The 23,867-nt window shown below is 39.1% G+C and overlaps 4 protein-coding genes across 4 annotated transcripts in view; all 4 read left to right on the top strand.

The window, feature by feature from the left end:
- The first annotated feature begins 298 nt into the window (after positions 1–298).
- On the top strand, positions 299–2,691 carry isoc1 (isochorismatase domain containing 1). The gene is made up of 5 exons (XM_056588756.1): positions 299–614; positions 804–923; positions 1,158–1,361; positions 1,684–1,800; positions 2,153–2,691. Exons 1-5 carry the CDS (start codon positions 351–353, stop codon positions 2,297–2,299), a joined length of 852 nt encoding a protein of 283 aa, XP_056444731.1. The 5' UTR covers positions 299–350; the 3' UTR covers positions 2,300–2,691.
- A 348-nt stretch (positions 2,692–3,039) lies between these two features.
- On the top strand, positions 3,040–4,338 carry LOC130381267 (major intrinsically disordered NOTCH2-binding receptor 1-like). Its single transcript, XM_056588757.1, has 3 exons — positions 3,040–3,196; positions 3,451–3,705; positions 4,141–4,338. Exons 1-3 carry the CDS (start codon positions 3,050–3,052, stop codon positions 4,336–4,338), a joined length of 600 nt encoding a protein of 199 aa, XP_056444732.1. The 5' UTR covers positions 3,040–3,049.
- Positions 4,339–5,704: 1,366 nt separating this feature from the next.
- Positions 5,705–13,435, top strand: sptlc1 (serine palmitoyltransferase, long chain base subunit 1). The gene is made up of 15 exons (XM_056588754.1): positions 5,705–5,780; positions 6,835–6,942; positions 7,031–7,125; positions 7,366–7,459; positions 7,589–7,661; positions 7,772–7,904; positions 8,100–8,229; positions 8,723–8,812; positions 8,951–9,058; positions 9,397–9,492; positions 10,088–10,184; positions 10,351–10,405; positions 10,679–10,796; positions 11,361–11,434; positions 11,602–13,435. Exons 1-15 carry the CDS (start codon positions 5,727–5,729, stop codon positions 11,693–11,695), a joined length of 1,419 nt encoding a protein of 472 aa, XP_056444729.1. The 5' UTR covers positions 5,705–5,726; the 3' UTR covers positions 11,696–13,435.
- Positions 13,436–15,658: 2,223 nt separating this feature from the next.
- The window catches only part of ror2 (receptor tyrosine kinase-like orphan receptor 2), a 24,770-nt gene continuing 16,561 nt past the window's right edge, over positions 15,659–23,867 (top strand). The window contains exon 1 of the mRNA XM_056588750.1: positions 15,659–16,084. Coding sequence (XP_056444725.1) covers positions 15,997–16,084 — 88 coding nt within the window. The 5' untranslated portion in view covers positions 15,659–15,996. The remainder of the gene's footprint in view (positions 16,085–23,867) is intronic.

Here is a 23,867-nt window from a genome sequence, read left to right as displayed (position 1 = left end):
TGTTCACAAGTCAATGATCATTGACAAACTTCAAACTTCTCTCCCTAACCCCCGTCGAATACACGTGAGAGAGCAATAATCCAATAGTGACGCCCAGATATATTATACGGTGGTCAAAGTTTATTTGGCAACCAATTTCAGGATTATCTTTCTGTAATGCATCCATCCGAAAGCGACGGCAATACATAATTTTCTTTTGACTATTTCAAATGAGTAAAACATTGTAGACTTATTGATTCGCTCTCGTGCTCCCTCTGGCCAAATACTTATATTACACTTTTCATCGCCATACGAACGTCTTGGGAAGTTTCTATTTGGACTTGAACGCAGCACAATATTGCATTTCCGCCATGGCTCTCCAGGACGACCCGTGCAGTGAAGTTCAAGTTTTGTTATCATTTTGTACCTTTTCCCGTCCCACCACATTACCTTTGGGTTCTGGATATGAAGTGCTTTATGAAACATTTTTGTCAGTTTATGGACATCATATCGATGTCCTTCGCAAATTCATCATTCAGATATATTCTGATGAATGGGGACAATACATTGATTTTCCTAAAGGTTTTACAATTTTGAAGAAAGCCAGGCTACGACTAGTGCCTTTACAATTAGAGGTAAGAAGACATCAAACATAGTTTGTTTAAAACCTTTTCATAACAAAGGCTTTTCCAAACTGTTTTCCCAACATTAGTGAATAGCCTACAACACATGATATGGAAAAGAATGCGTAGGCTACTCAAATCATCATAACGTTTATCAAAATAATATATATATTTTTTTTTTGTTGTGTCTTTCTTCCCAAGGGGACACCATTGGGCAACCTTACTCCAGACACCACAGCATTCTTTTGTTGTGATATGCAGGAAAGATTTCGTCCTGCTATCAAGTATTTTGAGGAGATCATCAGTGTGGGACAGAGACTGGTATGTTCTTGCAGTGGACAGTCACAAATCTTGACGAATCTTGCATACATGGGATTAGGAAACATATTATTATTATTATTATTATTATTATTATTATTATTATTATTATTATTATTATTTTCTTAACAATGTGATCTAGAATCTTAAAAATTGAAAATTAGGATTATATTTCCACACTTTGTCTATCTCTATACCATGTACCATCCTTCTTCTTCACGGTACTCCACCTCTCAGATCCATGGAGCTCACCTTTTAGGCAGCCCGCTCATCGTATCGGAGCAGTACCCAAAAGGTCTGGGAAGCACTGTCCCAGAGCTGGACATCTCTGCTGCTAGACTGGTTTATCCCAAGACCAAATTCTCCATGATCCTTCCTGAGGTGGAAAAGGTTTTGGCAGCATTTCCAGAGATCCGCTCCGTTGTTTTATTCGGGGTGGAGGTAAGGCATTTCTAAAGTGTTTCCGTGCACCATCGCTCGGACTATCAGCGACGATAGAAGTAGAACTGGCGTTGATAGACCGAGGCTTCTTGGGCTTGAGCCCCAAATCACTCTTATCCAGCCCTGATCTTGTCCAGCCCTCCCCAGATGAAGAATCTGCCGTTCTTCATGTATGTCCATAGTGGAGGATAATTCCATTAATGTTGATTACACTATGACTACAATATGTTACTAAAATATGTCTATTATTTTTATTATAACTGAATAATAAAAACTAAGTTTTCAGTTAACATATTGAATTAATTTTGTTTCTTCCATAAAGACCCATGTGTGTATCCAGCAAACAGCGCTGGATCTGATTGGCCGGGGATACGAGGTGCACGTCGTGGCAGACTCCACCTCCTCACGCAGCATGGTGGACCGGATGTTTGCTTTGAAGGTAAGGCTTTAGCTTATTTTAACTTTTAACAGCAGATTCAAAGGTTCAAAAAAACCTTGTTTGAGCCCCAATGAATCAAAATACAAAAAGAAAATTGCATTTAACTTGCTTGCTTGTTTGATAGACGTCACCTGGTAAATACTATTTTAGTCCATATTTAAATTGCGCCCTACATTTTTAAACGATGTGCATTTAAGTTGAGATTTTGACCAGAACCACTCAATAAACTACATATAAGTGCTACAGTGCTTTATTCTACCCCATTACATCACCTGTCATCTAATATAAGTGATTCAATGCTTTGGTTTTCCGTTCACGGCCACTCTTTTCTGAACGTGTTTCTTTTCCTCAGAGAATGGCCCAGCTTGGAGTCATCATCACCACCAGTGAGTCTGTGCTTCTGCAACTGGTCGCTGACAAGGAGCATCCCAAGTTCAAAGCAATCCAGAGCATTATCAAGACAAGCGCTCCGGACTCAGGCCTGTTATTAACTGTATAACACGGGCTGTTGTCATTTAACTATACTATACTGCACTTTACTGATACCAAAACGGTACAAAAGTGTACCGGAGTACGCACTGTTCAACAATAGGAATGTATTACTGTAATGGTTAACCTCCTTTATACACTGGCATAGTATCCGCTTTTAAGTCACCGCATATTGAGCAATGATCGAGACACCAGGAAACAAATTCATTCTGTAAAAATATCACTGTGCTAAATGAAATAAAGACATTCTGTAATGTTTGTTGTGTGGTACCGGTCTGTAAGATAAGAGGCTACACGTATCTATTTGATGTGATCTCCACTTCTGGACCTTGTTTGTGTTAAGGTTGATGTGTTTTGAGAAAAATCGGTATTATATAGCTTAAAATAAATTCACTAACACTGTGTTAACTGGTTGCCTTACCGTATTTCAGTCCTCGGGCCCACTGACTGAAACAGGGCAAATGATGTAAGCGCTAGTGCATTATCCCATCTCTTTCTACTCCTCTTTCTATCCCTCTGCCTGACTTCTATCCGTGACACCGTTGCTTTCTAACGCCAGGGTGTAAGGGGTCAGATTAGGTTACACGCAGTCGCTGACACACACACACACACGCATACGCGCCAACTTGTAAGTCATACTCTGTTACAAATACCTAACTGGCCATGAATTATTACACAACTAGAAGGTTACACTCCGCGGAGTCAGACATGCAACACATACAACAATAAGTCGGAGCGGTGTGAGGAGGATCCATGGAGGATGGATGTATCAGTTCTACCTAACAGCAACCACCCAGAGAGGTTTCTACAGCTGGATGTAAGGAAGCTACCCATCAGCCATGGAGTATTTCAGGTTGGGGCGGCCATCACCAGTCAGAGACATTGGCAAAATAGGTTATACACTCAGGTAAGTGGTTTGATGATTGATTGATTATTCAAACATAATTTATAGGCCTATAAATAAAATGAGTAATGAGAGAGTATTTAGTAGTAACATATGCATTTAGAATTTCTTTATATGATACGATAGGTTTGATGTCCAAGGTTTGATTTCCAAATAGGAAAGTTAAACCCATCTTAGTGATAACAAATGTTTACCCTTTTTCACTCACTATTAAATAAAGCAGTAACAGCCCGCTCAAACGACATTTTCTACCACAGAGGGAGCAAGGAACGGTCAGCGGTCGTCATGAACGGTCATCCCCTTCCCCAGAGGGAACCCCTGTCATGTTCGCTGACAGATACATGGAGAAACACATCACTCCTGTCACCTTTAATCCCAACGTGAAGAGGAACCCCCTTTACACGGACGCAAGACCTGCAGAAAGAGAGGACCCTGAACCATTCAAACCCTCGTGGACAATTAAAGAGTACGACCAGCGTTCTGTCCATGGCCACCTGGCAGGCTCCATGATGGTACCGTGAGGAGGACAAGGAAAATAAATTGGCTGTGATACTTTGGATGCAACTAAATGTAGTTGATGTGTGGATACTAGGGATTGTTTGTTGATCGATGCATGACCCACAACAGAAACACCATTGCATACATTTAATTTTGTTGTAATGAATAACCAGTGTAGGTTCTCCAGAACCTGTATGCTGAAAAAAGAAAATGCTTAAATAACATGTACTGTTAATCTACATTTCTAGATTCACTTATACTTGTCGTCATATGTGAGCAAAATGGTCCCAAGCATTGTCAAATCTGTTAGTTTTGAATGAATTCAAACCTGGTGCAGAGACTGCTTCTTGAGGGAGGGATAAATGGATTAGGGAAATGATTGATTCTTGCACTTTCAGCGAAAAATCGGTGTAAGCCAGTCCACCTTTAATCATGATTATGTCTTACAGGGTGAAGAAAAGACGGCCAAGGATTTGGATTACTGGCTCGAGGATCTCTACACGCCTGGGTTTGATTCCCTGTTAAAAAAGAAAGAAGCGGAATATAGAAGAAGAAAGCTCTGCAAAATATTTACCTTTGTAATTCTATTGATATCTGTAATCATTGTTGTCGTAACTGTGCCAATTGTACTCACAAAGAAAAATTAGTTTCTATTTTTATTTTTTGATGTATTATTCATTAAAACCTTTTTTATCAATTAACATTACTGCTCACCAGATAAGAAAAGTTGATATCCAAAAAATGATACCGGATAATTGAGATCATTCATTTATCACTATTTTCCTGTTCAAGCCTCCAATAAGAAGATACATTTGTCTGTAATAATGATGCATAGTTAGTCTCTGTAATGGAGCAGATGGCACTCATTGAAAGAGATACTGTTACAGGTGCAAATCAGACAGAACAAAATCCATGGTTAAATATAGTTCTTGTGTTTTAGAAAACACCTAGTTACCCTGTTAACTATACTGCTATAATTTTGACATGCTTGACAGTCTTTTTTTTAATAACAATTGTCAGAGCAAAGGTGAGGATTGTTAAATACTGAAAAATGAAGAATGTCAGGGATTAATAATTCCAGAATATAAAAACATTTTAAGGATTCTATGCCATAATAATAATAATTTAAAAAATTGAATTATAAGTGAGTAATACTCTCAGTGATTTCCCTGCTTTGGGATATTAGAGGGAACACTGTATGTATGGCAATATACTATAATTTAGCATACAGGACTTGTATCTTCTGTAGTTGTGTAATTTTATAACATATTTGTTAGAGTAAAACCAGTTAATTTGAGTGTGTGTGCCTGTGTCTGTGTTTATATAATTGTGTGTAACTGAGTGTATGTGTTCATATCGTGGTAACCCTCTGTTTGTGGTTATCTGTTACTAAGGCCTAGACTGGAGATATTGTCCTTGGGCTCAGAGAATCATAGTGTTATAAACATACACACAAACACACTGCCTATACACTTTTTATGGTGGTCTCTTCTTCTTCTTCTTCTTCTTCTTCTTCTTCTTGTTCTTTTTCTTTTTCTTCTTTTTCTTTAGAAAAGAAGAAGAAAAAACTACCACTCCAGATAGGCCTACACTTCTATCTCGATCATGGATGTAGATCCCAAATAATATGATGAGAAGAGATGGGGACTTCAAAATAGGTTTTATTTGACATTTGTAGCTTTAATTAGTGTATTTATTAATACCCATTGATGATCAGCTGATGCTGAGAATGACATTAATAATGTAAGAGAACAGTGTTAGAAATGATTTACTGAAAATTTGAAATGCATTGAAAAATAAATTATGTATTTGTTGTATTTGTTTAGGTCTTTATAATAATAAAAATCGAAAAGAAAAAGCGCAGAAAGTTGTATATATATGTTATATATGTAAAGAAAGTGTATGCATTTAAAATAAATTTAGTTGTATTTTTTAGAAAACTGTCAGTCGAAGAATATCGACAACCTCAGTCTGGCGTCATCAGACGGACGCGTCATTAAATTCCTCATGACGTTTCAGGCAGAGGAAAACAAAGATGGCGTCCGGTCAGCAGTGGGTGTTGGTAGAAATGGTTCAGGCGTTTTACGAGGTAATTATATATATCTTTGAGGTTATATTTTAGTTGTATCATTTTTCTATCTGGAAGATACGAACAACAGCCGCTTCTTTCTTACAATTGGATGTCTTTCGTCAAATTCGTAACGTAAAACAAACTTGGCTGTTAAAAAGTACTGTCCTTAGTAACGTTGATTGACAAACTTCGATAGCCAATGACCTGTTGTTTCGGTGAATGCTATGCACCTACATAACATATCAGGGGCCAGTATTCCTACATAGGCGGTTCTTCAGATATCCAGGAAGTTCAAGTCAGCATCTGCTTGTCTCAACTCAAAATGTGTTTTCGTTTTTTTAATCGACTATTTGTTCCCTACAAGTTGGTCCCTGCTAAATTATTCAATGTTATTTTCACTCATCATTTTATAGAACTGTTTTAATTGAGTAAGAATTAAACCAAGTTGTCAAGTCGTGAACACATGCCGTTAACGTTATCTAACGTTACAACAAGGAGGGAGCTATCTTGCTTGACATTTTCAGTGTGAAGATTTCGACCGTGGCCTTTATATACTTCTTATTCTTTATCTGAAACTAAATAAAATGTCCTCATCTTAAAATAAGTATCCATCTTGAGTTACACCTGAGCCTATTCCATAGATCGCGAACACAGCATTTGTTACTCCGTGTTGTATAACATTTTGGGTGTTATAACACCCAAATATTTTTGGTGTTGTTTCCCTGTTAGATTATAGCTTTTGAAACTCACAATATCCCATGAACAGGGTGTGTGTGAGAAGTTAAATGGTCGTTACAAAGTATCATGCATGTTGTGTCATTTTTTTCCATATTTATCTCCCTTTAGTATAGCAGCAGTTGGGAAATAATGAGCTCTGTAAAAAATGGCCCTCATTTTCAGTATAGTTTATTATCTTTCATCACTAAAGATTGTGACATTTGAATATGCTTTGATTTCTATATGGCAAGATAAGGCTGGCAGTTATTGGCCACCAAGATATGGACACAATTATATGTTGCACTAATATCATAAAATGTGTATGGTCTTCATTATATCTTTCTCACTGTAACAGGCCCCTGCCTATCACTTGATCTTGGAAGGTATCCTCATACTATGGATCATCCGGCTTTTGTTTTCAAAGACGTATAAACTCCAGGAGACCAATAAACTCACAGAGAAGGTACGATGTTGGAAATGGTAAAACTATACATGTTTTGTTTAAGGTTCTGCCTTAATCATCGTTTTTTGTTTTGGGTCACCTGTTGCAGGAAAAGGAGGAACTAATTGAAGAATGGCAACCAGACCCTCTGGTTCCGTTAGTGTCCAAAGACCACCCATCCCTCAGTTACGACATTGTGACGGGGTAAGCTACTCCATATATCCAGATAGCCTTTTCTGCTAATTCATCCATTGTATGGTAAACGCTTGGGCCTGATAGGGTTGGGCATGATGTTGACTCAGTCAATGAAGGCGCAATGCAAAATCAGAATTCCATTTCAGAACGTTACAATGGAATATATGCACACGCAGTTACTTGTATTATACTGATGTTCTTTTGTGCAGTCGACAGTTTAAACTAAAATAACACCTTTTGTCCTTGCAGCCCACCAAGCCATAAAATTATAATTAATGGAAAGGAGTGCATCAATTTTGCCTCGTTTAACTTCCTGGGTCTGTTGGATAATGACAGAGTGAAGGTTGGTCCCTCTATGTTAATTATGAGAATGTATTATGTTCAAGTCTGCTTTTAACTTGACATATCAACATCTTTCCATTGTGTTATTTGTATGATTATGATTTAAATATACCTTATTTAATCTTTACAGCAAAAGGCTTTAACATCTCTCAAGACATACGGTGTTGGAACGTGTGGTCCCAGAGGGTTTTATGGGACTTTTGGTGAGTAAGGAGTCTATTACCTGTGTCTTCTGCAATGCTGCTTTCATGCGGTCAAACATGAAAACGGGACTGAAATTGTGTGTGTGTGTGTGTGCGCACTCCAACAACAGATGTCCATCTAGAGTTGGAGAGTCGACTGGCCAAGTTTATGAAAACGGAAGAGGCCATTATCTATTCATATGGCTTCGCCACCATTGCGAGTGCAATCCCTGCCTATTCAAAGAGGGGTGACATTGTTTTTGTGTAAGTTTATAGTTTTTTTTTTGTTTATATCTTAAATCATTTGTATTTTTATGCCATGTAAGTTGTGATTTAGAAACCTTAGCTTCATGTATTAACCTAAATATTTGCTTATAATTCCAACTTGGTGTCCACGCAAATCAACAGCACATGTGTATTGTGGTTATAATCTAACTCAAATTTTGTTGGGTGATCCAGGGATGAGGCGGCTTGCTTCTCCATCCAGAAAGGCCTTCAGGCGTCACGCAGTGTCATCAAGTACTTTAAGCACAATGACATGGAGGACCTGGACAGACTGCTGAAAGAACAACAGCTTGAAGACCACAAGGTCAGAGTGATCCAGTGTGCTAGACGCTAGGCTTCAATTTGCTTTTTGTTCTCGACGACGTTCCTTAGATAAGAGCGCCCAATGAAGAGTTTTAGAATCTCTTTAGAATACTTTTTTTAGAAATTCTGTCTGCTGCGTCTTCTACGGCGTTTGCTACGGTTCAGATCTATAATAAGTCAGTCAGCCTGCAAGATTAATTCTCCTTAATTCATTAGAGCAATATTTATATATGAATTTGTTTGATTTCACAGTGAATTCCATGCAAATTATAAATAATTATTTATTGAGTTGACGCTTATTCGACAACCATATGTTCTTAAGAACTGGGGATGTTGGTGATATTGTTTTATTTATTGTTGAAAAAAATATCAAAAAGGTTACCATAAAATAATGTCCTATCTGACCACTGCCTCAGATATCAAGGATAGGACTATGTGCCGTTGTGATGAGAGGAAAAAGGAAATAAGACTGTTTTGTATTGGTCTTGCTGTAGAATCCACGCAAGGCCAAAGTCACCAGGAGATTCATCGTTGTGGAAGGACTGTACATGAACACTGCTGATATCTGCCCTCTCCCAGAGCTGGTAAGACGGCAATAGTGTCCCCGAAGCAACCCCATTTCACGGAATGTCCTTATCAGACTGTCGTATGGAACAATATTATCTGAAAGATAATGGCGGTAAGAATTGTAATCCCCTTTTGGTTTGATGTTTTCCCAACAGGTGAAGATGAAGTACAAGTACAAAGTGCGTATCTTCCTGGAGGAAAGTCTGTCTTTTGGGGTTCTGGGAGAGCATGGTCGAGGGGTCACGGAACACTTTGGGGTCAATGTGAGTATTGAGATCAGATATAGTGGGAAACCATTGCAGACGTAGTTGCTCATATAGTTTAAAATACAGATTGTTTAGTTTTTATCAGCAAGGCATTTTGCCTAGGAAAAAAAGGATCAAGTTTTTTTTTATTCAATATTATCTTTCCGTGAATAAGGGTACATATTCCTCCAGCTATCCTTTCATTACATTTGGTTGTACAAAATTTGCTCTAATATTGACTTAAGTTTTTCTTTTCACAAAATTAATTTGTAATGTATTGGAATGTATTTAAAGAGAATGCATTTAAAGAGAGCGGATTAAGAGCATTAATCAGATTCCCTGTTTAATGCTACTAGATCGATGACATTGACCTGATCAGCGCCAACATGGAGAACGCCATCGCCTCCATCGGCGGTTTCTGTTGCGGCCGGTCGTTTGTAATCGACCATCAGGTAAGAGATAGATTCTAGTTGCTTTAGAGTCGGTAAAAAGCTATAACATTCCAACGCATCATCAGACACACTGGTTGCATTTCATCATGTTTTCAATTGTCATATTTTCCATTTGTGTTTTTAAGGTTCTGCTAAATAAACACACTGGGAAACATTAGCAGCGTTGCTGACTTCTTCTTTCAACTGTCTGCCACCGGCCATGGCCTTCATGCAGTAATAGTTGCTTATGAAGGTTGCGGTGGCACTCCTTGCTCAGCCACTGCGTGCGTATTTATAAATGATGTACTGTTTGCGTATGAGGTAGTCCGCCGAAGGTCTTTGAAGATAGTTTTGTGCTACACTTAAGCCAAAGGCACTTAACTTGCGAACCACTGATCTCCATGCATGCACCTAAACGCACGCACGCATGTATGTCTAACCTGATGGAAGTAACCCTGATGCAGAGTTATCCGCGTAGGTCAGCTTTACAGCATGTGCTTAGGTGCATGCTGTAGCCGTGGATGCAGAGCTAGGCTGCACGCACAGCTACTCAGTGGTTTCTGCATAGGTCAGGTTTACTGCAGGCTTAACGTGCGTCTTCTTGTTCTTGGCACAGCGTCTCTCGGGCCAGGGCTACTGTTTCTCAGCCTCTCTGCCTCCGATGCTCGCTGCGGCCGCCATCGAGGCTCTGGACATCATGGAGGAGGATCCAGGTACAAAAAAGAAGGAATCATATTTCTTCAACCCTTTCTGTGCTTTGATTTTTTTTTTATTGTTATTTTTCGATTCAATGCAAAAAATAACTTTTTAAAAATGTAAATGGTAATTGAACCATGTAGTCCACACATTAAGTAACAAACTTTCCTTTCTCGTTACCAGATATCTTCACTGTATTGAGAGAGAAGTGCACAAGTGTTTACCATGCGTTACAGGGGTAAGTGGGGTTAAACTATGTTTCTCTGAATGTACTTGAGTTCACGACAAAAAAGCAAGACACTTTCCACAGATTTCCAATGTTTTCCAAATATTATTACCTAATTTATTATCTAATATTACCTTTAACTTATTATAGCAATACAATTTTCTATAAAGAAATCTAAAATGTGTCCTAATGTGCAATTGTGCACTGTTTTGTTATGGAAGTCGTTGGCCCATAACAAGTGGATGAATGTGCAGTCACAACATCTTGCTACCTTCCTCTCCCAAGGACCCCGGGCCTGAAGCTGGTGGGAGTGCCATTATCCCCCTCGCTTCATTTGCAGCTAGAGAGAAGTTCTGGTTCCAGAGACACGGACCAGAGGACGCTACGGCGCATCGTCGACTACGTGAGTCTGGCGCCTCTAGTTGGTCTATTGAAAACCTCAATAGAATTGGTAGAAACATTTTGTGCATAGATAATGTTATGGTTGCAAAATGTATGATTTAAGAAATCCTACATTTTGAAGGGATATGAAATGTGCAGCCTTTCAGTCCGTATTTAGACACAATAGAAGTGAGGCAACACGTGCCCCTACCCGCCAGGCTACCTGCATGCGTTCTTCCCCTTTTGTACCTGTGCTTGTTGGTACGAGGTTAATGAGGGCATGTTGCCCAGCGTCGTGTGTCGTGTCTGGCAGAGCAGGGCTGAAACTGTTCCCAAAATATGCACAATTGCTTCCGTATCACTTGAAGCAATGACAAAGGGAAGGCTTGCAGAATCAAGTCCTTACAGATATTTTCCTTGGTTATAAAAAGCCATTCAGTTGTAGCCTGAAGCGAATCGGTTTTTGCCCACAAACACAAGACTGGACGGAGGTATCATACGCAGTAAGCATCCTAGAGCTCTCGGGAGTTAATTAGTTTGGTATGTTTTTATCTCCTCTAACTTCAAACATGTGTCGTTTTTCTAGTGTTTGGAGAGGGAGGTGGCTCTGACTATCGCACGCTACCTAGAGAAAGAGGAGCGCTATCTCCCCCCGCCGACGTAAGTTCACTTCTCCTGTGCCGAGTAACTTGATGGCAGTTTTGTGGTCGTAACTCAGTATTGCTAAAGTAATTCAAACCTAAAGAAAAAAATCCCCAAATCTTTAAATGTGGGATCTTAAATCATGGCATATAATTAAATGTCTTTTGTTCCCCTTTTGTTCCCAGTATTAGGGTGCTGGTCACTGTTGAACAGACGGATGAGGAAATCCAGAAGGCTGTGTCTTGCATTAAAGAGGCAGCCTTGGCTGTAATATCCTAGTCACTCTCCCATCCAACCAGCATCTAAACTGGTTTCTTTGCAAGATAAAGTGGAAATAGGATATCTGAAAATACAACCACTTTTCTCAAATACAACTCAACCATTCAAGTTGAGTTTTTTTTTAGTTTTTTTTACATTAAATAACCTTATTTTTCACTCCTTGTTGTATTATTGCCTTAATTATGTTTCTTATTTTTTACACATGAATGATATGTATTCTATGATTGTGAATAGTTTGGTACCCAAGAAAATGCACATTCCATTCTTGTTTCAATGTCACATTTGTTAAAGCCTTAAGTAATGGACACTACATCGACATGGAAAGTCAAAGAAAACACCTAGAATGTGCACATTCCATTTTTCAGTACTGACACCATCCATTACTTTGAATGAACACCATAGACCTACACTGTTGATGTTAAAACACTGGATTATAAATAACCACATAAATGCCTAATGACTTGGGAAAGTGAGAAGAAGGGTGGGAGAAAAATGTAATATTTATCAGACTAAAATATATTCTGCTTATTTATTTGAGTCGAACTGTCTCCGCGAAACACTGTGCCTTGTGTGGCGCCTCCCAGGCCCACTTTGTGAGGTCACAAAGTGTTGTCGTCGTAGTTTTAAATAGTGTAGTTTGAAAGGGTTCTCCCAAACCAATCTCCAAAGAGAAATCTCCTTAGAAAGTTTTCTTATATTTCTTTCTTCTTCACTTCTGTTCTTGTGTATATCTCAGGCACCTTAAAATGTAAAGCACGAAAAATGTGTTGACCAAAGTTATATATGAATACCATCCTCAATGTATGAAGGATAATGTAGGTCATACAACATATATGGTAAAGCTTCATTTTACAAGAGGGTAATAATGAAATTGTCAAGTAATAGAAATGTAAAATAAATACTGGTCAAGAATTCACTCAGCCTTGCAGCATTTAGTGATTCTGCTACTAATGTATCGAGTTCATCCTTTTCATAAACATTCAAACAAAATCATCCAATAGTACAGTAGTAAGAGTATGTCATTAGCCGTCTGTAAAATAAAGCATTACCAAATGTCCTGTTAAACATGCTTGGATTACGCTGTATTGCTTGCTTGCTAAAATTATGAATGTGCCTAATGTTTTTGTATTTAATGAGTGTGTGGCGACGGTATATTTCAAAGATGCTCTATGAACTGGATTGTCACAAGCTCACTTTCTCCTACACTCAGTGCTTGACACTGCATATCAGAATGAGGCTGAAAGAAAAAAATGTTACCTCTGATGTGGTCATATTTTTGTTAAATCGTTAAATCAAAGCCATTAAAACTGTTCTGTTAGAAATAACTTTTCTCAGATTTGACCCTTTATTGCATGAAATGGAAATACGCTTTTGTTCGGCGGTATGTTTGCACTCTTATGTGGCTCCCCGCTGTAGGATTTAAAGCTTGACATAAATATGCCAAATATACTATACAATCCCTCAATGTGGTACATCAGGTTTCTCAACACATTGTCTAAGAGCGAAACCAAAACCGTTGGAGGCTCTGGTAGTGTTTAAAATTTGTCTTTGCACACTTTGGGTATCAGATGGAAGGTCTTAAATTGACCGCCTTTCATTTTACGTAGGTTCGATTGGACCACGTTTGCTGTCAGCTGATTGGTACACATTACAAGTGTTCTGCCAGAACTAGCTACACACATTAGTTATTCATAATATTTTTTAATAGAATTGTCGATGGCATTTATTGAAAATACATTAAAATGAACCCTCATAAAATGCCATTATCGTAAAAAATATTTTACTATTGATTCCACAGCATGCCTGTATGATCAAAAACTAAATAATACAGTGCTGTATAGTGCATATTTGCAATGGTTCATTACACAAATTATTAAATTTACTGAACAATCCAATGTGAGAATTAGGGTTAGGATTATCATTGAAAACAATTTCAATAGCATTATAACTGCTAAAAGAATATATTCTAAACCAAACTAGACTGTGTAAATGATTTTACCCACAATGGACAATTCACAAATACAAGCACAAGCCTACAAACCCCAATGGCTGATGTGTGACATAATTAATGACTCTCTGGCTCATGACTCTGGACTCCATTGTGCAACTGTAGTGGAAAATAAGCAGAAGCAGATATGTTTGTAGTGGAAGGATGGGACCTCCCTTTCTTTGGCTGCTGCAGGAAGTTCACTGTATTCTTAAGGCTAGCCTAGCACAGATGCTCTATAAGCATTCTCAGAGTTTAAACTGGTTCAAATCTGATCATCAATGCCTTGCTAGTGCCATGTCTTAAAGATTTTCCACAACATTTGACATGTGTACTGCAGAGCTGCTGACATCTGTTATAGTAAGCTGTTGGCTAGGATAGAAATGTGACATTTAAACAAACTATTTTTACCCAAATGCTATGAATTTAACAAACATACACAAAAGAGTAAAGTCAGTTTTTATACTTCTATGTATTTATCTATACTTATTTGGTCTCCATTCTGTAGTTGATTAGAACAACTCAGTTGAGTGTATAAACAGTATGTTTTTTGTAACAGTAAGCTTCGTAACCTATGAACTGAATGATTCTGGAGATGCTCTCATCCAGAAATGCTATAAGCACTAAGAACTTCTTCTTAATCTATTTTTACCATTAGATTTTATAATTAAATTAATAATTTGTTTCATTCACATGTATTATCCCTTTCTGTGTTTGTAACCAATTGCCGCATGTCTTTCATTTGCCCTTGAATTGCCTCTCTCACCAATGGACTGCTCAAAGCTTTAGTGAATGGTAATATTTTCCGGCCTATAAGAGTTTCTATAGGAGTTTATCATAAACATTGACTAACAATGTTAACTTTTTGTATTTTTTATGGTACCCCACATGATCACTGTGTTATTGTTGATATGTGAACCCACAGATTCTTCATTTAATAGTTTACCAAAAACAGGGAGTAGTATTTTCAAAGAGACTGTTTAAAAATACATAAATAAATGATCAAATTACACCAAATTCATGATGTGGAGGCCTATTGCCTAGATTTTGAAGTTGTTCAAAAACTATACATTCAAGTAGCCTATTTTTATATTTAAGTAGAGATGTTCCTTTGAGTATGATGAAAGGACACAGACCACGCAGAAGAGAAAATCAGATGTCTAGCCTGTAACGGTAATTCGAGCTCATGGAAAACATATAGCCTAATAGTTGGCTGGGCCTAAACCACTAATTATTACATTTAGTAGTGGCTGGGCATTGAGGACTTGCTTCTTATGACGGCATATAATAGCTATGTGCATTGGTTTGGGATTATTTCGCAGAGACAATGTTGTTTTATCACTTATGGTCAAATATTTGTACTATATTTGGGCTCTATATTAGATTTAGATTAAATATATGGTGGGCCCTACCCTATATTTGATTGATTGATTGATTGGGATATAAATTGAATCAACTAGTAATGAAAGCAAAACTAATTAGGTCTGGTAGATCTTCTGATTGCATATACATCTTTTGACAATCTTTATATATATATTTGCTACTGGCCATTACGAATTACGCCTCTTAATCAGGTCAATCAGCCATGGTCCTACATGTATTTCCTTTAGAGTTTAGTGATCTATTACTGTAGGCTATTTTTATCTTGCTAGTTTTAATTAGTCCCTTTCCACCACCAAATCAAGGAACATTGAAGAACATTGTAGGTATAGAAATTATTTTCTTCTGTTTTTTTTTTTTAAATTTTGAGTTTCTAATATGGTTGATGCCAACACCATGTGTTCATTGTGACGTTATATTGTAGAATTTCTCGTGAATTGACCACCATACCCTGTTCTATCCCTAGATGGGGCACTAGGTGTGTGTGTGTGTGTGTGTGTGTGTGTGTGTGTGTGTGTGTGTGTGTGTGTGTGTGTGTGTGTGTGTGTGTGTGTGTGTGTGTGTGTGTGTGTGTGTGTGTCTGCGTCTGTGTCTGTGTGTGCGTGTGTGGCAAATTCCCATATTGCAAGAAGCAGCATTCGATGCAGCGGTTGGGTGTTTAGGATGTCGGATTGGGGATTTACGGAATGAGCACCGTGCGCTTTTTTTTATTTTACAAAACCAGTACAATACGGAAATTAAAACATCGCAGTTTCCGAATTCTTCCCGAAACTTGACTTGGGTTGGAACACTTTATTCCTGGATCTTTTTTTTTCCCCTCACAGAGAAAATGCTGAAGACAAACTGAGGCTATAGCCTAATTCCTCGAAAGTTGGAAAAAACGAATGCGACTATTTCCAAATCTAACTTCAGGTTTCGTTCGCTTTGTGGAACTATGAGAACGACCGATAGCGACTTCGTGGTCGTCTTTGTCCGAAGTCTTCTTCTGATGGTTGCCCTGGCTTCAAATCTGAGATGCGAAGGTAAGCAGGAAGACTGAACTGGCACAAATCAGTTTCTTTACGACTACATGTTAAAGAAAAAACGCTCTATACATCTTTACATCACACGTAGCCTACTCTGCTATCGATCGCCAAACCCTGGCGAAAGCAGTGAAATGCATTTGATCAATGTGTTATTATCCAGCGGATTACTTTATTCCACTTTTATTTGTCTGTTCAAAGTATATGTAAACCTGTTGATGACTGATTGTGCTTTACGTTCATCCACATGTTGTACACCTGGGCTAAAAACAAATGCAACGAAAAGAAATCGGGGGGGGGGGTAATTCGTGAATCTCCGACGCTATCAGGCGCTCTAAGAATACGTGTGGTGTCTCGGGGCGCCCCTGTGTAGACATGTTAATGAGACGTCCAACTGGATGGGATCTCTGGTTCGTTAGTGATGCTAATCAACCCCCTTCGCCCTGAGACAAAGTCGATGTAAGGTTTGGCTCATCTCAACTCCCCCCGTGTGTTGATGAGCTGTATTCGGGAGGGGATCGTTATGTTACAAAGACAAGAAGTGATTAAAAAAAAAGAAAGAAAAACAAACAAGCAACCAACTAACGCCTGCAAAACACTTGTTTGCTTATTTATCAATGTCCTGCAACCCATTAAGAGTATTTCATGAAAAGCAAAGTCTCCTTCACATCTGTTACTTTGGAAAATACCAAAAATGGTTTCGATGGCTGCTTATTCAATGGCAAGTTAAGTAGTGGCTCGGCCCCAGGGGAGTTTGAAAAGGGGGTGTGAGCCGGAGGAAGCCACAGGAGTCCTCTTTTGCCAAATGCTCCCATCCAGCCAGAAGTGGATGGGGGGGGGGGGGTGTTATAAAGCCGAGCCACTAACACAGTAATTGATTCACTTGCTAATAATGGCAGTTGAACCTACAAGGCACTTTGTCTTGTAGTCAAACAAAGACACATTCTTTACAGAGGGAGGAATCGATTCCTTCCATGTGAATGCCTTGCCTTGGTTATCCCCTTGCCCCCAGGCTCCTACCACCGATCCTCATTCATGTTTGGATGCGTGATATTTTCTATCACTTTTATGCTACTATGTTTAAGTTTAGATTAATGGTACTGCACTTGGACAGCCATCGAGCAAGATTTGATGGACCTCCAGATTTCAGTGAGCGGGTGTCTTGAAGTAAATCATTGAACGGAGAGTAAACCTGGATAACAACTTTGTCTTTGATTTACATTTTACGACACCCACTATCTACATTCTCACACTCTTCTCCACTGCTCCTCATTCCCAGCCCCATGTAAGGGCTGGGAGATGAAACAAGGCCTCATGTTCCTCGACCAGGCTGAGAGTTGACTCTGTTTCGTAGGACGTGAGTTTGGCTATCTAACTTTTATGAAAAACGAAAAGGCTGCAACCTTTCATGATTAGGTGCCTCACACTTCTTCTTGAATATGGAAAATAATAATCTATAATATATTTAAGTCACGGTTTTGCTACGAGGTGACCCTATACTTGGTAAAACCGTTAAAAAACAGACTAGCATTTTGGTGTAAAAGAAAACCGACTTGAATTGAAAATGACCACATGAGAAACTACACAGAGTCTCTATCTAAGGGTTAGCAACTAAAAACTGTTACAATTATTAAAGTGAATTGTTTTTCAAATTCCTATCTCCCTTTTAAACTCTTAAGACATAGTAAGAAACAATAACACAGTCACAATGTTTGGTGAATGACTCATTTTCTAAGCCTAATCAATACATAAGTACTTAGTAATTAATCAATTATATTAAATTCTTATAATGAAATATTAATCTTAATCCCATGTTAATCCTTCAACTGGATTTTGTTTTTGTCTACCCATTTTCTAGGAAGCATGAATGAAATTGGGCTACACAGGAAACTTACACGAGCAATATGTTTTTAATTTATACTGCAAATAATTATATATCATTTTATTGTAGCAGAGGGGTCATAAATTCATTGAAATACATTGAGGCGTGGAGGCAACAGATGGAAAAGATTGAGGAAAAGGTGTCCAAGGGATAGGGGTAGTAAGAAGTAAAACACATCACACTCACACATCACGCAACACCTTCGAAGAAAACGTGTTCCCCAGTGTTTCCTTTCCCTGTGTGTGCTTCAACTGTAAGCAAGCATGAAGCCTGTTTGGAAACGAGTGGGGGTATAGTGGTGACTGGTGAGGGCATTAAAACAAACATTGACATGACACTGTTAACATTTGTAGCTGGGTAGAACTGTTGAGATTAGGTTTCGTGTCACAGTTATTAACTGGTAGAGTTTATTTATGTTGCCCCGTTCGAAATGGTCTCAAAGGCCCACAGTAAGTTTGGATTTGGGGGCAAGAACATTTCCAAAAAGCCAATTGGAGAAGTAATAAACCTTGGGGTGCATGCTTTAACAGCTATGCATTGTTCAAAGTGTGTCTAGGGGGATAGACTGGACAGACAACCTTTTGACCTTAGTCGATGACCAATAGATAGTCCTATAAATTAAGAAACAAACAAGACCAAAGTAGTGAAACTAAAGACAACTGTCTGACACCAATTATTTGTTATGATGATAATGAAGATTAAACAAATGCATTTGAAGCCATGGTTTACATTGCACTAAACACCCAGACTATTGTCCACTAGTCTCCAAAGACTTTAGGTTAATATCTAAAGTCTGATGGCAGATGAGCTCAAATCTGGGTGAACAGAGCGTTTCACTTTCTTTCACTTCATGTTTAATTCGAAATTGTTTCCAATGACGATTCCTGAAGTGGGGATCTGTAAGAGCGCAATTGGCAAACATCAACCTCAGTACTAAACTGTCAAAAAACAGTGTTTCACATCAACACAGTATAGATGGGCCCCTGTGGAATAAAAAAAATCCCATTCTGAGATCTTCAGTCCCAGCTACTGCCCTTGTCTAGACTCCATGAGGAAGCAGGAAACAAGGCCTGACTCCGCCCCTAGCGGTCATGGGTTCCGGCCCATGCTCTGCGCAGCCTCCCCTCAGAAGTTCTGCTATAAATTTTACAGAGGACTGGATCTGAGATTTACGGTCCACTTGTGTGAGATAAATAAACTATGAAGAGGTATTTAAATCAAGATACCTTTTTAGGTTGAACAGATGGAGCTACGTTGACACTCACATGGGCGATGTGACTGAAATATTTTTTGTTTCAAAGACAGATATTCTGTGGTGTGCAGCACTAGTGACTCACTGGCTTTTAATGGTTAGGCATACTGCCTCACAGCGAGACAGTGCCAGGATCATAGGCAACTGGGGACTTAAGGTCCCGATGTACTTTACAACTAAATCAAAATTGGCGTGTTCACAGAGGCGGTCTAACTGCTGTAGAACGGCTGTTGACAGGGCACAATGCAGGCACTGCAATGTGTGGGTTTTTTCGTTTAATGACTGGAGGAGTTTACTTCCATCTCTGGGTCCTTGTAGTGCCTGGTAGAGTCCTCATAAATATCTGAATCAGCCCTCACGATCTCAACAAGTCTTGCTTCTAACTTGTTCATCTTGAAATAAATAGAGTAGTCTATATTTTACAAATGGCAGATAGTTATGAATACTGACGTGTTTGGGGGCTTTTGGGGGTCGGCCTAGCTCAAGAGGTAGAGCGGGTTGCCATATAACTGGAAGGTTGCTAGTTTGATCCCGGCTCCTACTATTTGAGTGTCGAGGTGTCCCTGAGCAAGACACCTAACCCCTAACTGCTCCTGACGAGCTGGCTGTTGCCTTGGGTGGTTGAATCCGGCATCGGTGTGTGAATATGTGTATGAAACATTGTGAGTCGTGTTAGATAAAGGCATCTGCTAAATGCCCTAAATGTAAAATGGAAATGGAAACATTTGACTTATTCAACTGAGCCCCCTGCACACACCAAGGCAACATAAGCCCGAATCCTGCACTTAGTTTTGGTCTATAGGGGCCTTCACAGTGTGGATTAAGCATGTTCTTCCTTTTGTTACCATTGGTTTCTCCCTGGTTTCCCCCTGGTCACACCGGTTTCCCACCGCCTCCACACACACCAGAAACAATTATATATTATAGCCTCAATTAGCAGTAGGCAAACATTTGATCCTCAGCCAGTTTACTCTCCGGCTAAGAACATCTTGTTGGTTAACCATGTTTATTCTGGAGACAACGTTTAATGTGCCCTATTACCTACGTAGATACTGCTGGGATTAGCGGTCCTGGGATATTATTCATTCAAGGAACTGAAATCAGGTCACTCAAGTTTTTTATGCAGCTAATTATTACTTTCACTGGAAAACCCAGAGGAAGGATCGTGTCAGACCATAACATGAATCAGATTAACTGCAAATGTTCTCACAGTTAAAACATGCAACATGATATAGAAGTCCAGCCACCCAATAGAGAATGACTCCCATAACACGTAGAAGGTAGTTAGGATCTTTTTTGTAATTCACACATTTGGCTTCCAATGAATTGTGCTGCAAGAGCCAGGGTTGGCTTTTATTTATTTGTGGAACCAGACAATGACAAACAGGGTTGAAGTCAAGAGGGTCAAAAGGGACATCCGAGGACAGCATCCATGAACCTTCTAGAAATACAAAGCATACACAGGCTCTGTTCTCGCTGGTTTCCCTGGATGAATATAACGTAAAGGATATGTTTGAACCGGCTGTATCATGCCGTTTTAGTTACTTTTATATATGATTATTCCTAAATGAGAGAAATCTGAAAGTTTTCCTCGGGATAGTTGCCACAACTGTTTGTATTCTCTTTTTTGATTTGGTTGCACATTAAAGAAAGAAAATCTTTAACTTATGCCTGGGAAACATCTGTTTGGATTTGTAGGCTGGTCATACTACAATAAAGCACTAGTCTCTGCTCTCCAATATGTTCCTAATCAAGCTCATAAACAGTAACAGGATGTTGTGTTGGAGAACATACTTTCCTAACTGTGTAACTTAGTTTAAAGTTGACTGCTTTACTAGCTAAATATAGACATTTTGGGTACTCTTCAAAGTAGGTACTACTCTAATTTGAACATGTATGATCAGTTTTGCTGAATATGAACTGAAAACAAACCATCCCTCACTCTGGAACTCTGTTTGGGGCTTTCAAAGATGATGGCAAACAAATTGTGGTCCAACAGTGCTTAATCTTCAAAGCTTATGAGCAGAACCGGATAACAATCATTTCCATGTTTCTTGGCTTCTAATAACATGTTGAATGCATACTCGCAGAATGATTAATGAACATGAACATGTGTGCGTGTTTAGGCGATCAAAGCTGCATAACATTATAAATGAACAATTAACAGCATGTGAAGCAGTGTTGATCAGCATCAACATCATTTCTAAATCGGTCAATTAACAAGTGAATGTTTGGGTGAATTGCAGTGGAATTATGTATTTAATGTAGTCTTTAACATAATACGAAAATAACCCATGATTATCATGACGGTTAATTGGATAAACCTTTCAAGGGTTAATATCAGCATGCACTCACTTATATGCGGGCTAATAAAACTTTATGCAACAATGTTGACAGAGAGCTCCCCATTACAGCACTCAATTGTTTCCTTATTCATTGTCTTTGAAGGGAAGTGGCTGATTTTATGAGATTGTTGTTTCAACCCAGTCAGTGGTTTGGAATTACCTTTTCTCTAATCTACCTTGACATTCAGGCCCTGATGCAGGCAGAGAAAAAAATCGGACACAAAGTTGTGATCATACGTAAGTAGATGGTGTCTGCAAATGCGCCCAATGTGGGCAACAACGGCAAAAGTTTCCAGCCAACCGTGCCCTTTCTATTCCCTGCCTGAGCGCTCACAGCATTGTGCATAACCCTTCACTATCTCAGCCAGTATTGCTTCAAACTGCTTCATTGGAATTACACAGGGATTTGGGTCGCAAACAAGCCATTATGTCTGTGAGACCACACCATTTTATTTATTCAAGGAATTGTGTTTATTAGATTGAAGTTCCCTTTCAAAACAAGATAAGAAGAGACAGCGGGCCATACCCAGACGCAACAGCATTCGGGAACTTTGTAAAAGCATAATATCGTTTAAACAGTTTTTTCAAATTACCAACTGTAACTTGCAATGGCCTCACATAATTTACTTGAATTCAAAACAGTTCTACGTTTCCTCTCCCTCTGCCAGCCTCCCTCTCCACCCCCCCCCCCCCCCACCAGAGAACACAGCTACAATACACATCCATGTTGTTTCACTGGAGCTTTTTTTTCTTCTTTTAAATGAGCAGAGCAGTACCTTCAAAATGGCCGCTCCAAATAATTATCAAACCCTGTCATTCCACAAAACATCCATGTGTCATTCAAAGTAACTTATACAAGCACAGAACACAGAGTCTACATGTCTGAAATCAGTTGAGTTCAGCAAAAATATCCAAAAAGACGAATCCCTCCAGCAAAACGGTAATATGACTACTTATTCAGGATGTTGTTTATTTAAAATCGTTATTATTCGGTCTGCGCTTGTGAAATATATCACTCTCAATCAGGACCAAACCAGAGCCGAACCCAGGGCTGATGATGAAGTGTCATCCTATTTGGTGTAATGGCCATCTGTTCATCTCGGAACCAAGAATGTAAACACATCTGCTTCTGATAATGGTATGTAGGGGACACTCCATAGAACATTCCTGTGTTTGAAGCTTGTGAGTTAAACGGCCTGCAGCAATGGGATTGACCTGGACCTGTGCTCTGGTATATCACTGTGTGGGCCATTGTCAAAACAATTTGTTCCACAGTGTAGTAGACAATCTACCTCTTGGAACGTGGCCAGGGATTGTCTTAATAAAAGGACAAAGGCGTCATGCACACCGCAGTGATAAAGCGCCAGGGAGGAGGATGATATGTAGTCTACTTCAGAGAGTTACACACAACCTCCCCCCCAAGCCTTCCTATGGGGCGGTTCAAGTTGTTGCGTGAACAAAATGCATACATCTAGTTTGTGTAATTATTGTCTTCTGTGATCGTTTGAGGTGACACCAAAAATACCATCGCTTTAATAAGGCTGACTATTATTGCATGTAGTTTTGTTCTTGTGAGTTATGTTCTTATGACATAAAATACATGCCTGAGTAGCCCCACAAGTAAAAAATATCTAAATAGGATCTGTACTGTACAGTGCCATTGTAATAGAATGTTACAATGGCATACAATACTAGGCTACCCTTTAAGAAAAGTATTCCTCTAGGTTATTTCTGCATGGCCTCTTTAAGGTCACCAACAGTCATTCACTTCGAATTGCCGATCTAGCATTTGACCCGCAGCCATCTCAGACACAAAGGCATTAGTCAGTGCGCAATGTTCCTGAAAGAGACCCGTTATTATCTCCCCTGGCTAAATAAATTTCTTGCACCCTCCAGACGATAGGTATCTGTTACAGGCGATATTGTGTCCACTTTGCCGATTCGGACTCCGTTAACTGCTTTGCCTTCTACCCTGGGATTCAGACAAGGCCTCCTCAGTTACTAAGATAACTGGAGTCTTAGAAAGTCTGGCTCTCTCAGAGACCTGGCTGGCTGTGTTAAGTGTGCATCTCTGTCTTCCTACTTTACTGGCTGCTTTAGCCTTTGTTCAGACACACAGACGATAGTTGGCTCTCTAACATGAGTTTTCTTTCAGTGAATGGGTTTGATTGGTGTATTGTTAGATTGTTTCCTTAGTGTTGATAGCTGTACAAGGTATAAATGCCTACTTATTAAGTTCCCTACTTGGCATTGAGGTTTAACGTTTTTCTTTGCTAGGTTTTTGGATTTGATGCATATAAAGCT

The sequence above is a fragment of the Gadus chalcogrammus genome, chromosome 4 (assembly GCF_026213295.1).
Source record: "Gadus chalcogrammus isolate NIFS_2021 chromosome 4, NIFS_Gcha_1.0, whole genome shotgun sequence".
In the NCBI taxonomy this organism is placed as follows: Eukaryota; Metazoa; Chordata; class Actinopteri; order Gadiformes; family Gadidae; genus Gadus; species Gadus chalcogrammus.
Note: the sequence above shows the minus strand (reverse complement) of the source record. Positions and strands in the feature narration are given on the sequence as shown.

Bases quoted from the DNA above. Each gene is read 5' to 3' on its own strand.
- isoc1 (XM_056588756.1), top strand. From the start codon at position 351: ATGGCTCTCCAGGACGACCCGTGCAGTGAAGTTCAAGTTTTGTTATCA. The intron at 1,362-1,683 runs GTAAGGCATTTC...TCTTCCATAAAG, and splicing joins TTGTTTTATTCGGGGTGGAG to ACCCATGTGTGTATCCAGCA. The intron at 1,801-2,152 runs GTAAGGCTTTAG...TCTTTTCCTCAG, and splicing joins ACCGGATGTTTGCTTTGAAG to AGAATGGCCCAGCTTGGAGT.
- LOC130381267 (XM_056588757.1), top strand. From the start codon at position 3,050: ATGGATGTATCAGTTCTACCTAACAGCAACCACCCAGAGAGGTTTCTA. The intron at 3,197-3,450 runs GTAAGTGGTTTG...TTTCTACCACAG, and splicing joins AAAATAGGTTATACACTCAG to AGGGAGCAAGGAACGGTCAG. The intron at 3,706-4,140 runs GTACCGTGAGGA...TATGTCTTACAG, and splicing joins ACCTGGCAGGCTCCATGATG to GGTGAAGAAAAGACGGCCAA.
- sptlc1 (XM_056588754.1), top strand. From the start codon at position 5,727: ATGGCGTCCGGTCAGCAGTGGGTGTTGGTAGAAATGGTTCAGGCGTTT. The intron at 7,126-7,365 runs GTAAGCTACTCC...TTGTCCTTGCAG, and splicing joins AGTTACGACATTGTGACGGG to CCCACCAAGCCATAAAATTA. The intron at 11,435-11,601 runs GTAAGTTCACTT...TTTTGTTCCCAG, and splicing joins CGCTATCTCCCCCCGCCGAC to TATTAGGGTGCTGGTCACTG.